Here is a 14043-nt window from a genome sequence, read left to right as displayed (position 1 = left end):
TATAAATATGTTATTTTTTATCTAATTTTGAAATTTGCATGCACAATTTAAAATAAACCGGCTCATTGTGACTTGTATTTAGGGGGGAAAAAAAAACAATAATAATAAATGAGAGGGTAATTTTGGTGAAAATTGGGCCGAGCTATGAGAAGGACATTATGACCCAAAGCACGAAGGGCTGGGTAAAAAGACTGTAAGATTACTCCGGCCCAAGAGAGGTAAAAGATTACTCCGGCCCAGAAAAAGTGTAAAGTTACTTCGGTCCGGAAGCAACTTGTCGTTAGGCCAGTCTCAGAGTTAGTTCGGTTATAACGTATTGCGGTTAGAATGGTCATGACCTTGTGTTGTACAATGAGAGAACCGAGATAAGGTGGAGTAAAAGGAAGAACCGAACTAAGGATAGTCCGGCCTACTCTGTGGCTCAGCATAGCCAGTTTTATTTCGGTCATATTGTGGTTCGGCCATGGTAAAAACCATCTCACTTGGTTTAAGCAGTGAGGGGGTGTTAAAAGATAAGCATTATCTTTCAAGAGTATGAATCCTAGGAGGACTCTGCGTGGAGGAGTAGAAGTCCTACTAGGATTGTGTCACTCGAAGCCTATAAAAGCTCACAAACATCACCTTTGGAGAGGTAACACACAACTTTGCTTTCTGAATTCACAGAGCTTTGTCTATTTGTCAAGTTTGCTGACTTAGGCATCGGAGAGGTTTCCGGCACACACCCGCCGGCTAACTCACGTTTGTGTTTTCAGGTGATAAGGCGACGTCGTACGGAGGAACGCAGACTTAGTCAACAGAATTATACGAGAAGGTTTATTTCTTTCCCGTACAATAAATTAAAAATTCATTATAAAAAGTGATTTCATTCTCTTTATTATTTAACGTATTTTTATAAAATTCAAAAAATAAAGTAATTCCAAACGAACATGCACTTGTAACAAAATTGAGGCGCTACGTGGAGAAATTATTGGTTGATCTAGTGATAGCCTCATATGGTATTTTGGGTGTGTTTGATTGGACGGACTAGAAAATGGGGGATTAGAATCCATCGGACTTGAGTCTTGGGACTGTGAATCCCCCGGACTATTTGGTCGGATTGGATATGTATCCTGTGTTTATTTTTTCATGGGATTAGATGTCTGGATATGACTATTTTCAATGAATCCAACGTTTGGTTGGACGGACTGGATAGGATAAATGAACAAAAGACTATTTTACCCTTTTCAATTGTTTACTAAGTAATAGCAATATTAAACATATTTTTAATATTTTAATTATTTTTAATTAAATAAATTCATCTTTTTTAAATAAATAAATAAATAAAATATCAATAAAATTTGTTTTAAATCATTACTGTATAACAAATCATTATTTTTTTTACATGCAAAACTTTACTGTGTTTGTTTATTTACACAATTAAATAAATTTATTTTTTTACACAATTAAATAAATAAATAACCACTAAATTTGATTTAATAAAATACTGTATAACCTGTATAAAAAAATTATATTATTTTTTAATTAAAATTTTAAATAAATTTTAAATAAAACACATATTAAAATTTAAATAATGAAATTAAATAAATTATAAACAAAATTTTAAAATAAAACATCAATAAAATATCTATAAAAAATTATTTTAAAAAATTAAATAAATAAAACATCAATAAAAAGTTAAATAAAATTATTTTATTTTTAAATTGAGACATTTAAATTTTATTGAATTTTATTAAATATAATACATAATTAAATAGTAGAGGGTCAAAATAGTCATTTTCGCATCTAATCCCAACAGTGAATAGTCCCCCACATTCTATCCCACCCCCCAGGTCATAATAGTCCCCCATATGGGGGACATGGAGTCCGGCCGGACTCCATGTCCGGCGGACTAAAAAAAAATCAAACGGCGGATAAGGAACACTATTTGGATTGTAATCCAAATAGTGGATAATCTCCCCTCCAATCCCCCCAATCAAACACGCCTTTGTGTATTGTGACCCGTGGAGGATATAGAATTTATGATTTTATATTTAATAATTGAGAAACATAAAAAGTATGGTGATTTATAGCGTAGGGTGGGCTGTACTAGATAATTACAAGACTCATACCGTATGGTGGGTGTACCAGATAAGACACTCCAATCAGTGTTGGGGTACACTTCATTATTGAAATATATGATTAAGTAAATAATTATCACTATCACGATGTCAATAATAATTATTTTTATGATTATTTAATCAATGGTGTTATATATCTTAATTATTAGTGTATATTGTATATTATAACTTTAAAATTGTAGACCTTATTTATTATATAAATTATAAAAATTTAAAGTAAATAAAATTACTATATTATATCATTTATAAATATATTAACTAATATAACAATTGATACGTGTAATTTTATTCTTATTTAATTCTCAAATTCAATTTTTTTAATAATTATTATCTTACCAAATCAATTATTACTTTGTTTTTATCAAAAAAATAATTAGTAGGCTTTGTTTAGGATGATTTTTAATTAAGGGGTGTTTTCTTATATAATCTATCTTTTTATTTTTTTTTATCACATTACCTTTTTATTTTTCTGTACCTTTTTATTTTTCTATACTTCTTAAAAAAATAAAAAATACACTTATTTAGATCATTGTAAATAATAAAATAAAATAGGATATCAAATACATAATATTTTATTTTTTTATAAAAAAAAATTTAAAAAAAAATTAAAAAGTCAATCTACGTACAAACGAATCCGTTCTACGTTGTTGGTTCCTCTGAGTTTGCCACTCAAAACAAACGAGCCGCGTAGAAGCATCGACCCACCTCTCTCTGTCTCTCTCGAATGGCAGAGAAAGGTAGATATAGAGAGAGGGGGCGGCGGGGAGAGATAGAGTTTTGTCTGTTAATTCAAAGACAGCTCTGTTCCTGAAACCTCTTCATTGGTAAAAACAAAAGGCTCTCTCTCTCTCTCTTATCATCGAATTGGGTGTTTTGGGTTTTGGTTATTTGTATCAATTCAATCGACTCTGAATCATCAAATGAAAGCCATTTGGTTTTTACATCATGGTTTGGTGGAATTTTCAGGGTCTGTGTCTGTGGCTGAAATTGATTGGGTAATTTAAGCTGACCCCACTTGCGAATTTTTGGCGACAGAAAGTGAGATTATCAAAATCCCTTATCTGGGTTATGCCCTTTTCGGATATACATGATGTGTTGTTAAGCTGTTCTATCCTCAATCTTGTCTGTGTTTTTTATGGTGTCATAGAGTTGCGTGGTCCTTTAATTACAAGCTTTTTGTTTTTGTTTTTTGTTTTTATTTCTCGGTGGGTTTCAATTTTTAGTTGGAATTGTAGAGGGAATTCAATTTGAAGAATTGGGTTTGGGTCGTTTTCTTGAAAGTGTTTTTGTGTTTTTTGGATTTGTTTTGTGTTTAGGTTTGTGGGTTGGAATCAGATAGAGAAAGAAGGGACAGGGGTGGTGGTGAAAGGGGTTGGAATCAATTGTCAGCTTTAAATGGCTGGTGGACTGGAAATTGAAGATGAAACTGAAACCAAAGGTAGCATGTGGGATTTGGAACAGAAGCTTGACCAGCCCATGGATGAAGAGGCTGGAAGACTCAGACATATGTATAGAGAAAAGGTAAGCTGCTTCTCTCTCTCTCTCTCTCTCTCTCTGTGGTTTAGTAAACTTTTCTCTTTCTTACCTTTGGTTTTAAATAGACCACCAAGTTGGTAGAATAAGGTAGGAGCTCACTCCATTAGACTTTGTTTGGTCAGTAAGTTGTGTTATGTTTCTAGTATTTTGGATGACATGCTTCCATCCACCACTATTCCCGGCTTTTGCTTGTTAGACCTATGTTACATATAGTCTTTGAAATAAATCAACTATTAACAAGACTTATGTTACATGTACTCTTTAAAATAAATCAACTATTCATGTCGTACGCTGAACCCTTACAAGGTGTGGAAGATGTATCCAATTTATATTTATATTTAACGCTGTCATATATTACATAATTATTATAAGATGAGGAAAATTATTTTTTGGCACTTTTTGTTACATATACAATAATTTTAAAAATATGATATACGGCTTTTTTGTGCTGAGACATGTACCTTAAATTCGAAGTTTGATGAGTCTGACCTTTAGATAAGCATCCTCATCCGACACTTGTAGCCATGTCATGTAACATAAGCTAGGACTTGGTTGAGGCTGGAATCGGGTTACAGCTCAAGCCCATGTTGAGTGTGCAGTACCCCACTTTGCCACTTTGCTGAGGCTATCTAGCCCCTCCTGTACAGCTTCCCGTAGTTAGGGTTCCTTTGATCACGCCTAACGAGGATCGCTACGATTCCCCTCCTACCCTTTTTATCAAGCAAAAATACGTTTAGTTTTAATAGAATTATTGTAGTAAAAATAAATGAGTTATGCTTCTTTGAGGTACAAGATAATTATTTCATAGATTTTGCAAAATTGGTAGCTGAGTGAAGTGATTTAAAGGCTAAACATTTTTATACCTAGCTTGAATTTCTAAATGAGAAGTCTCTGACATCTTCTGAGATTGCCCCATTTGGTGGTGTTACTCTGTGTGTGTGTGTGTGTGTGTGTGTGTGTTTTTAAATATTTGGTGCAATAACTTAAATAAACTGAAAATTGATTATTTGAATATTGGATTATGCCATTAAATTATTGTCTTTTAGCTTGCACCACTGGTTAAGTTTGTTTAGAATATTTTGATCTGAAAATGATTAAGATGAAACCATGGAGAGAAGTTAATAAATGTTGTTTATGTTGCATCACTGATGATTTAAAATATTGATGTGCTATATGGAAATGATTGCATATGTTGAGATGTAAATAATTGGTCTTTTTTCTTCTATATTTCCTCCAATTTGGTAAAATTGTAGATTCAAATATCAACAAATTACTAATGATGGTAGTTTAAATACCAGCTTCGCCTAAGAGTAGGTGGGAAATGAATGGATATTATAGCTATATTGTTCTATTATTTCCTGATTTTTTTTTTTTTTTTTTTCAAATCCTGCAGAAATTCTCAGCATTATTGCTTCTGCGACTTTCATTTCAGAGTCTTGGCGTGGTCTATGGAGACTTAGGAACATCTCCTTTGTATGTGTTCTACAATACATTTTCTCATGGAATCAATGATCCAGAGGATGTAATTGGAGCTCTTTCGTTGATTATATATTCCCTCACTCTTATACCACTACTCAAGTATGTTTTTATAGTATGCAAGGCGAACGACAACGGTCAAGGTAAGCTGTTCCAAATCTGTGAACTTGGAACAATAAACAGGTAAAAATGAATCTGCTCTAGATTCCAAAAATTGTGAATTAGAATGGGTAGCATGACCTCCTCTAGGCAAATTAGGCTATTGTATCTTAGAAAAATATCTTAGGTTTGGGATACCAAACATGGTAGTTCCTATATTTAAAGTCATTAATCCTTCTTCCAAGGCCCAACTCTACTATTGTATAATCATAGTTGAACTAATATAGAATATACACTAACCATAGTTCCCTCAATTTTTAAGGAGATTTATTATCACAAGATGGAACTAAATAATGAAGTCGGTTAATAAAAAAGAAAGGGAGAGGGATAGAATGCAAATGGGTAGAAAGCAGTGAAACAATTCTAGGTGCGCAATGTGTAGATATTGATGAGGCACCACTAGAATTATTTTTCCATTGTGCAGGTGGAACGTTTGCTCTTTATTCATTGCTCTGTCGACATGCAAAAATTAAAACAATCCCTAACCAACACCGGACTGATGAGGAGCTGACAACATATAGTCGTAGCACTTTCCATGAGCATTCATTTGCTGCAAAAACCAAGAGATGGTTGGAGAAATATGCATACAGAAAGAATGCTCTTCTTATACTTGTCCTTGTTGGCACTTGCATGCTGATTGGAGATGGAATTTTCACTCCCGCGATATCTGGTAAACCTCCTTGGTTCTTCTTCTTCTTTCTTTCATTCTTCCTTTCTTTCTTTCTTTTTTTCTTTTTTCTAATTTCTTATGGTGAGTACATGCTCCTTCATGCTTGAACCATTTGAAGCGTTTCTAGTTGCCCGTCTACTAATTGATTTACTTGCAAACACATGTTCCAATTATGTCTGTTATCAGAATCTTACGATTCGTAGTTCGATTCACGATTCGATTTGCAATTTTTGCAAAATCGATACGAATCTATGGGTGAATTTATTTTGGAAGTAAATCTCTAGTGAATCGCACGATTCACAATCAATTCATGATTCAATTCACTCTTTACAATTCATGCGATTTTTAAAATTATTGTGTCCGACATATTTTTTACTATTTTTTTCTCTGTCTTTTTAGTGAAAATGTCATAATACAACTTCTAATAGCGTTTAATACCAAAATGACCAACATATATACATGATTTGTTATTATTTTAGTGACCATGGAATTTTTAATAGGATCCAATCAGATTCAGTCAAACCCAACATATTTTTAACCTTTCTTCTCATTTTTTTTTCTCTTTAAAAAATCGTAATATATCTTCTAAAGATGTTTAAGATTAAAGTTACACTATGAATTATCTATTGCTATTTTATTAAATTGAATATTATATGTGTGAGGTCAGTTATATCTTTTAAAATGTTTTAGGCTTTAAAATAAAAGATTTTAAATAATTCTTTCTTATTATTCGCTCACTGTTACTTAGAAAAGTATGTAGGCTGATTGTCCAAATATCAATATCGTTGTTAATTATTGTTACTTTAGAAATTGATAGTTTGTCTATTTGGTTATTATCTTTATTAAAAGAATGGTTGATAAGAAATATCGAAAGGAGAAAATAAGATAAGATGGTGATCTTACATAGAAACCTTTTGTTAACTTCGTACCTATTAAACTACATGATTATCATTCAAAATAACATTTTTATTGATTTAAATCTAAATATTTTATATTCATAAAATATATTTAACATGTAAATGTGTAGATATATGTTTTTAAGTAATTTAGAAAAAGTGACCGAATCTTTACGATTCACGATTCACGATTCAATTCAATTCGCGATTCGGTACAAGGCCATTTCAATTCACGATATGAATCCCGATTTGACAACTATAATATAATGTATTTGTGCATGTGTATCAAAACATACAACTGATGAGACCATGATTTTGTGATGGGCCATGAGTATTGTGACAAAAATATGTAGAAAGAATTTTGTTCTCTTTTTCGTGGGTGATCATTCATCTACTTGATTTGTTGTCTGGGGCATCTTCCAGTTTATTCTCCTTAATAAGGCCATACACATCTACATGAGATAAATATACTTTCTTGATGGTAATGGCCTTCTAATCTTCCACTCATATCATCTAAAGAGAACTTTATCTAATCCAGTTTAGATTTAAACCCCTTCTACTCTTCAGAGGAAAGAAATTTTTACGGTATGTTCATACTCAGAGCTGCTTGCTGTTTACATGCTCTTCAGTAGTCCTTGCAATTTGGTACATCACTTTAAAGAGATAAACCCAATCTTTGAGAAGAAATTAATGCTATATATAATAGCAATGATAGCCCTATTGAAGCTTGGGAGTGTTTGGGTAAAAAGGGAGTTGGTTGGTTGACTAGGTTGTTTAGTAAAATTTTGTTGACTAGGAACATGCCAGATGAGTGGAGGAAGAGTATTTTAGTGCCAATCTATAAGAATAAAGGTGATGTCCAGAATTGTAACAACTATAGAGGAATCAAGCTAATGTGTCATATAATGAAAGTGTAGGAGAGGGTGATGGAACGCCGATTGCGAGATATAACAGAGGTGTCAGAGAATCAATTTGGGTTTATGCCTGGTAGGTCAACAATGGAAGCGATCTATCTTTTGAGGAGAGTAATAGCAAAGTATAAAGAAAAGAAAAGAGACATTCATATGGTGTTTATAGACCTTGAGAAAGCATATGACAGAGTGCCCCGGGATATAATATGGTGGGTGTTAGAGAAGAAATGGGTGACAAAAGGTTATATTGACGTGATTAGGGACATGTATGAAGTGGTGGTGACCACTATTAGATCGCCAGCTGGAGAGACAAATGAATTTCTTATCACTGTAGGGTTACACCAAGGATCTACCTTAAGTCCTTATCTTTTTGTTTTAGTTATGGACGAGTTGACGATAAATATTCAGGATGACATGCCATGGTGCATGCTTTTTGCAGACGATATTGTGCTAGTGGACGAGACTAGAGAAGGAGTTAACACAAAGTTAGAGATTTGGAGAAAAGCTCTTGAATCCAAAGGATTTCGGATAAGCAGAACTAAGACAGAATACATGGAGTGTAAATTTAGTAACAGTAACAATGAAAGCAGAGGAGAAGTGAAGATTGAGAACCAAGAATTACCTAAGAGTGAACACTTTCGTTAACTAGGGTCGATTATCACAACAGCGGGAGAGATTGATGCAGATGTGGCCCATAGGATTAAGGCGAGATGGTGTAAGTGGAGAAGTGCGTCTGGGGTATTGTGCGATAAACGAATACCCACTAGACTAAAAGGTAAGTTTTATAGAACGGCTATTAGACCAACTATGTTGTATGGGACGGAGTGTTGGGCAACCAAGAAACAACATGTAGATAAGATGAGTGTGGCTGAAATGAGGATGCTAAGATGGATGTGTGGTAAGACTAGACAAGACAGGATTAGGAATGAGTGTATTCGGGAATGGGTAGGAGTAGCACCGATAGAAGATAAGTTGAGAGAAAATCGTTTGAGATGATTTGGTCATATTCAATGGAGACCAACAGAGGCAGTAGTGAAAAGATGCGATGCTGTAACGGTAGATAGAAGTGTTAGGAGACGGGGTAGGCCTAGATTAACGTTGACTAGCGTTTTAAATAGAGATATGAATCTACTTAATTTAACTAATGAAATGGCCTTTGATAGGGCCGCGTGGAGAAGAAGAATTCATGTAGCCGACCCCATTTGATGGGACTTAAGGCTTGGTTTTGGTTTGGTTTGGTTATAATAGCAATGATAGCAGTGTTCCTTCATGCAAAGAATTTTTGCATTAAATGTTCACTTAAAAGGCCCTGAATTGGATGTCACATAGGCATACCTTTTTTACGTAGACCTGATTTTCTCTTGTAATATGGAATTGGTCATAGTACACTTCGAAGCAATGTGAAAAAAAAAACTTGGAATAAGCACATCACATAGGCATACCATATCATTACTAGTCTTCATCAAATAGGGTTGCGTGGACGAGTTTTTTCAACGGTTGCTTTATATTCAGTTTCTTGTGGCTAAATGTTGGTAAGGATATGGAGTTTGTATGGATGGAAGAAAGGGATACCGTTTGGGATAATATTTAGATAGAGAGGCAAGGATTTGGGATTGCCAAATGTAAAAACTTGAGTTTGACAGGGACCATCACTGTTTAATGTCCTTTTACTTAAAATTTGGAAGAGATATTTATTGTTTATAGTGGGTATCTTTTTCTCACTTCCAATTTAATTGTGAGATACTTTTTTCTTCTTTCTTGGTCACACTATAAGATGCTTGACTAAATTATATTTGACAGTCCTTTCAGCTGCTGGTGGAATCAAGGTAGACCACCCCAATATGAGTAATGGTATTTTTCCTTCCCTAAAACTATACTGCTTCTTGTATTTGCTTCTCTAATTGCTACCTTTCTATAGTGTTTGATTTCAATTTCTTTTTCATTTTCTTGCTTCTGAATTGATACTTTTAGTCTCAAATTATATTTTGTTTGGTGCAACAGATGTAGTTGTGCTGGTTGCTGTTGTCATTTTGGTAGGTTTGTTTAGCATGCAACATTATGGTACTGATAAAGTGGGGTGGCTTTTCGCTCCAATTGTGCTGCTTTGGTTTCTCTTAATTGGAGGTATTGGCATATTCAACATTTTGAAATATGATAGAAGTGTTCTGAGAGCTTTTTCACCAGTGTATATATATCGGTATATTAGAAGGGGAGGGAAAGAAAGTTGGTTGTCCCTTGGGGGCATCATGCTTAGTATCACAGGTAAACACTTATATATATATATTTTCCTTAGAACCCATCCATGATTCAGTAAATCACAGAGAGACTATTGGTTTTGGATTCTGACGGTTAATTTTTAACTATTGCAGGGACAGAGGCACTTTTTGCTGACCTAGCCCATTTTCCAGTTTCAAGTATACAGCTTGCTTTCACAGTCGTTGTATTTCCTTGCCTTCTTTTAGCCTATTCTGGTCAAGCTGCCTTCCTCATAAAAAACAAGGACCATGTGATTAATGCATTCTATCATTCTATTCCAGGTTTGTAGTGTAATTAAATCGCATCTTTATCTTTATTAAGACCTTTTTATTTTCCATTGTCATTGACTAATCAACCTCTATCAAATCATGGTTCATATATGTACATTGATTTAGTTAACCCTACTACTTGATATGCCAAAATTGTTCACTTTTGTTTCTTTAAAACATCAACTAAAAAAATAAAATAAAAAAAGAAAAACACATTTTGTTTTGTATTTTTTTATTTTTTTTTTTACCCCTTCAACTTTGCTTTCATCAAATTCATAATCAAATTTATAGACATGTATTTTTCATTTAGCTAACCCGCTTAGTTAACATGTTGAAATATTCAACCTTCTTGATTAAAACTAGTTTGTATTATGTTCTTTGTAAATATATTTAAAGAATTCATGTAGCCGATCCCACTTAAGTGGCACACAAGGCTAAGTTTGGTTTGTTAATATACATTTCTATCATTCATGTGCCTTAGTTGCCTCAGTCTCGTGCCTTATGTTGTGCCCTGTGCTTGGACTCTGGGAGACCTCAGCTGCTTTGTGCACCGTGTGCCTTTAGTAACTATGAGATTGAGCTTGAAAGCTAGAAAAGTGTAACCACATTTAGAGAGGAGGGAGGAAGACAGAGAAGAGCATGTCTTTTCAAAATGTAGCTAGGAGCTAGTTAGAACTTTTTAATGATACAAATAATATGTAATATTCTTAAATAGTTTATAAAAAGTCCATATTTATAGGCAAAAAATCAGGTTAGCTGCCCAAAAAGAAAAGTTGCTTATAGTGCATGAACTTTTTAACAAGTTTGAGTTTTATCAAAATTGGTCCCCTTGAAATTAAATAAAAAGAATATATATTCCTCTACCCTTTCTCCCACCTTTTTGCTCCCTGCCAATGTACAGTATGTGGTGAATCGTTGTCGTACAACTAATTGTGATAATTTCTTATTTTGTAGATAGCATTTACTGGCCAGTTTTTATTGTTGCAACGTTAGCTGCTATTGTTGCAAGTCAAGCAACCATATCTGCTACCTTTTCAATAATCAAGCAGGCCGTTGCACTTGGATGTTTCCCCAGAGTCAAGGTTGTGCACACATCAAAGAAATTCCTTGGGCAGATATATATTCCAGAAATCAACTGGATCCTTATGATTTTTTGCATTATTGTGACTGCCGGATTCCAAAATCAAAGCCAAATTGGGAATGCTTATGGTGAGTTCATCCTGTGTTTCATTTAGTTTGAGTTCTATCAGTAAATTCATTCTGTCTATTTCATTTTTAAGAGAATATGCATGTGGTGGGAAGCCATATGTTCTTTAGTTGGTGTCAGCATAAGACTAATAATCTTCCTTTGGCATGAAATGATTCTTAGTGCGATACATTAATTTCAATTTCAAATGATGGAATCATGATCATGGAGGAGTAAGGGCATTTTTGGAGTAAGGGTATTTGTTGTATTTCCGCACTCATGACCTGTTGCCCTAATTTTCTATGCATTTACCATTGAGGGAAGTCAGCTATCCTCATAATCTCTTGTAAGTTGTAACCTTTCTTATCATAGTGAAAACCGCAATAGCTATAGATGTAGCCCTAGTTTTTGGTAAACCACATAAACCTTGCGTTCTTTTTGTGTGCGTGTGATTTATCTTTCTTATACGTTTTTTCATTTCTGTGTTTCGTGTTTCACTATCCTGGTTAAGTGTTACAGATTCCTAACATATGAGATGGTCAGTATTCTGATTCACTATTAAGGAAAATTGTGTGTACGTTCCCATAAAAAAGACTGTTTTCCTGCATTTGAGGAAGCTTCTGTGTCTTGCATTCCATGTGTTGAAGCTTGGTAGACATTTTGGCCTCTACTGATTCCAGATTCTTTGTTCTTCATTTATTGCGATTTAGTTGGATTGATACATAAGCAGAATATTCTTCCATATTCTTGTTGTAGTCGTATGATTCTTTCATTCATGTATATAAAGAGGAGAAACATTTTTATTTTCTTTGTAAATGCTCAAAATAGTTAAACAGGATCTCAAATTCCACTTCTGTTATTCAAACGTTATGTGTAAGTGGTCAACTTCCTTACTCTGATGTAAAAAAACATATTTCATTCATGTCATAGTGCCCCCTTTCCCCGTTAAATCCTATTTGTATCACATTTTTTCTATTGAAATAGAAATCGAGAGCAGTGTATAATTGAAGCAGTCAACATGCTGGATAGATGTGGATCATTCTTGGCAATCACTAAAATTCCTATTATATTACTTGGTTTTTTTTTTTTTTTTGGCGCAGGGACTGCGGTCGTGATAGTTATGCTCGTGACAACGTTGCTCATGATTTTAATCATGTTATTGGTGTGGCATTGCCATTGGATCCTGGTTGTCATCTTCACTGCCTTATCCCTATTAGTGGAGTGCACTTACCTCTCCGCCGTACTTTTCAAGGTCGATCAAGGCGGGTGGGTCCCACTGGTGATTGCAGCAGCCTTTCTCATCATCATGTATGTCTGGCATTACGGTTCGTTGAAACGATACGAGTTTGAAATGCACAGTAAGGTCTCAATGGCATGGATTCTTGGGCTCGGACCCAGTTTAGGCCTGGTCCGTGTCCCCGGGATCGGGCTCGTCTACACTGAGCTAGCGAGCGGTGTGCCTCACATTTTCTCCCACTTCATCACAAACCTACCTGCCATCCACTCCGTCGTTGTCTTCGTGTGCGTGAAGTACCTTCCCGTGTACACAGTCCCGGAGGAGGAGAGATTTCTTGTAAAACGGATTGGACCAAAGAATTTTCACATGTTCCGATGTGTTGCAAGGTACGGTTACAAAGACCTCCACAAGAAAGACGATGAGTTTGAGAAAAAGCTGTTCGATAACCTCTTTGTGTTCGTCCGGCTTGAGTCGATGATGGAAGGTTGTTCTGACTCAGACGAGAATAGCTTGTATGGCACCCAGCTGACCGAGCGGTCAAGGGACTTGCTGCTGAGAGATAATGCTAACATCACAGTTTCATCGGTGGACCTCACGATTTCATCGGTGGACTCGATCGTGCAGGTAAGATCGCCGACGCAGGTGAATCAGACGGTCACGTCGTCGACAAGCAATCGGACGGAGGTCGACGAGGTGGAGTTCTTGACCGGATGTCGAGACGCCGGGGTTGTCCACATACTTGGGAACACGGTGGTGAGAGCAAGGAGGGATTCAAAGATTCATAAGAAAATAGCTATTGATTATATATATGCTTTTCTTAGGAAGATTTGCAGGGAGAATAGTGTGATCTTCAATATTCCTCATGAAAGCCTCTTGAATGTGGGGCAGATATTCTATGTATGAAAAATTCTTTGGAAATATGATCGAATGAGAGAATATACTCTGGTTCTCATTTTTTTTTGCTTGAACATGTATAATTGGAGTTTTGTGCAGTTTGTATGGTGGTTTATAATTGTTTTGAAATAATATATGGCGAAGAAATTTCTGATGAATAAAAAATCTTGTACGGAATTTTTAAGGATAGAGAATTAATCTTCATGATGACTAAAATTGATAGTCAAGAAATATCTCAAGAAGCAGATAGTATGTCTCTAGAAAAATTACAAGTCATTCGATTTGGAGATATAATCGGAGAAGAAAAAACTTTTACCAAAAAAGAATTAGCAAAATTTTAAAAAATGCAAGTTGCAGTGTCAAAAATTTACAAACTTTCAAAATTTAACTCCTTTTCAACAAGAGTGTTTGAACAATACAGTGGTAACACTCAAAC

General features: G+C 34.7%; 1 protein-coding gene across 4 annotated transcripts; it reads left to right on the top strand.

Moving 5' to 3' along the window:
- The first annotated feature begins 2731 nt into the window (after positions 1-2731).
- Positions 2732-13820, top strand: KUP11 (K+ uptake permease 11). Of its 4 annotated transcripts, none has more exons than XM_028199670.2 (10): positions 2732-2941; positions 3084-3155; positions 3434-3638; positions 5047-5272; positions 5713-5958; positions 9566-9616; positions 9767-10027; positions 10135-10302; positions 11245-11499; positions 12577-13820. In XM_028199670.2, the coding sequence occupies exons 3-10, from the start codon at positions 3513-3515 to the stop codon at positions 13614-13616; spliced, it is 2373 nt and encodes a 790-aa protein (XP_028055471.2). In that variant the 5' UTR covers positions 2732-2941; positions 3084-3155; positions 3434-3512; the 3' UTR covers positions 13617-13820. The 4 variants fall into 4 exon arrangements, with proteins under 4 accessions (XP_028055471.2, XP_028055474.2, XP_028055472.2 ...); XM_028199671.2 differs by having other exon boundaries at positions 2758-2941; positions 3084-3112; XM_028199673.2 differs by lacking the exon at positions 3084-3155 and having other exon boundaries at positions 2743-2941.
- The last annotated feature ends 223 nt before the right edge of the window (positions 13821-14043 follow it).

This window comes from Camellia sinensis, chromosome 9 (assembly GCF_055761805.1).
Source record: "Camellia sinensis isolate YWXY chromosome 9, ASM5576180v1, whole genome shotgun sequence".
Lineage (NCBI taxonomy): Eukaryota > Viridiplantae > Streptophyta > Magnoliopsida > Ericales > Theaceae > Camellia > Camellia sinensis.
The sequence above is the reverse complement of the archived record's forward strand: the minus strand, read 5'-3'. Positions and strand labels throughout refer to the sequence as shown.

What these genes read in the sequence shown, in the direction of transcription:
- KUP11 (XM_028199670.2), top strand. Translation starts at nt 3,513, where the DNA reads ATGGCTGGTGGACTGGAAATTGAAGATGAAACTGAAACCAAAGGTAGC. An exon ending in GACATATGTATAGAGAAAAG is followed by an intron (nt 3,639 to 5,046) that starts GTAAGCTGCTTC and finishes CAAATCCTGCAG; the next exon opens with AAATTCTCAGCATTATTGCT. An exon ending in GGCGAACGACAACGGTCAAG is followed by an intron (nt 5,273 to 5,712) that starts GTAAGCTGTTCC and finishes TCCATTGTGCAG; the next exon opens with GTGGAACGTTTGCTCTTTAT.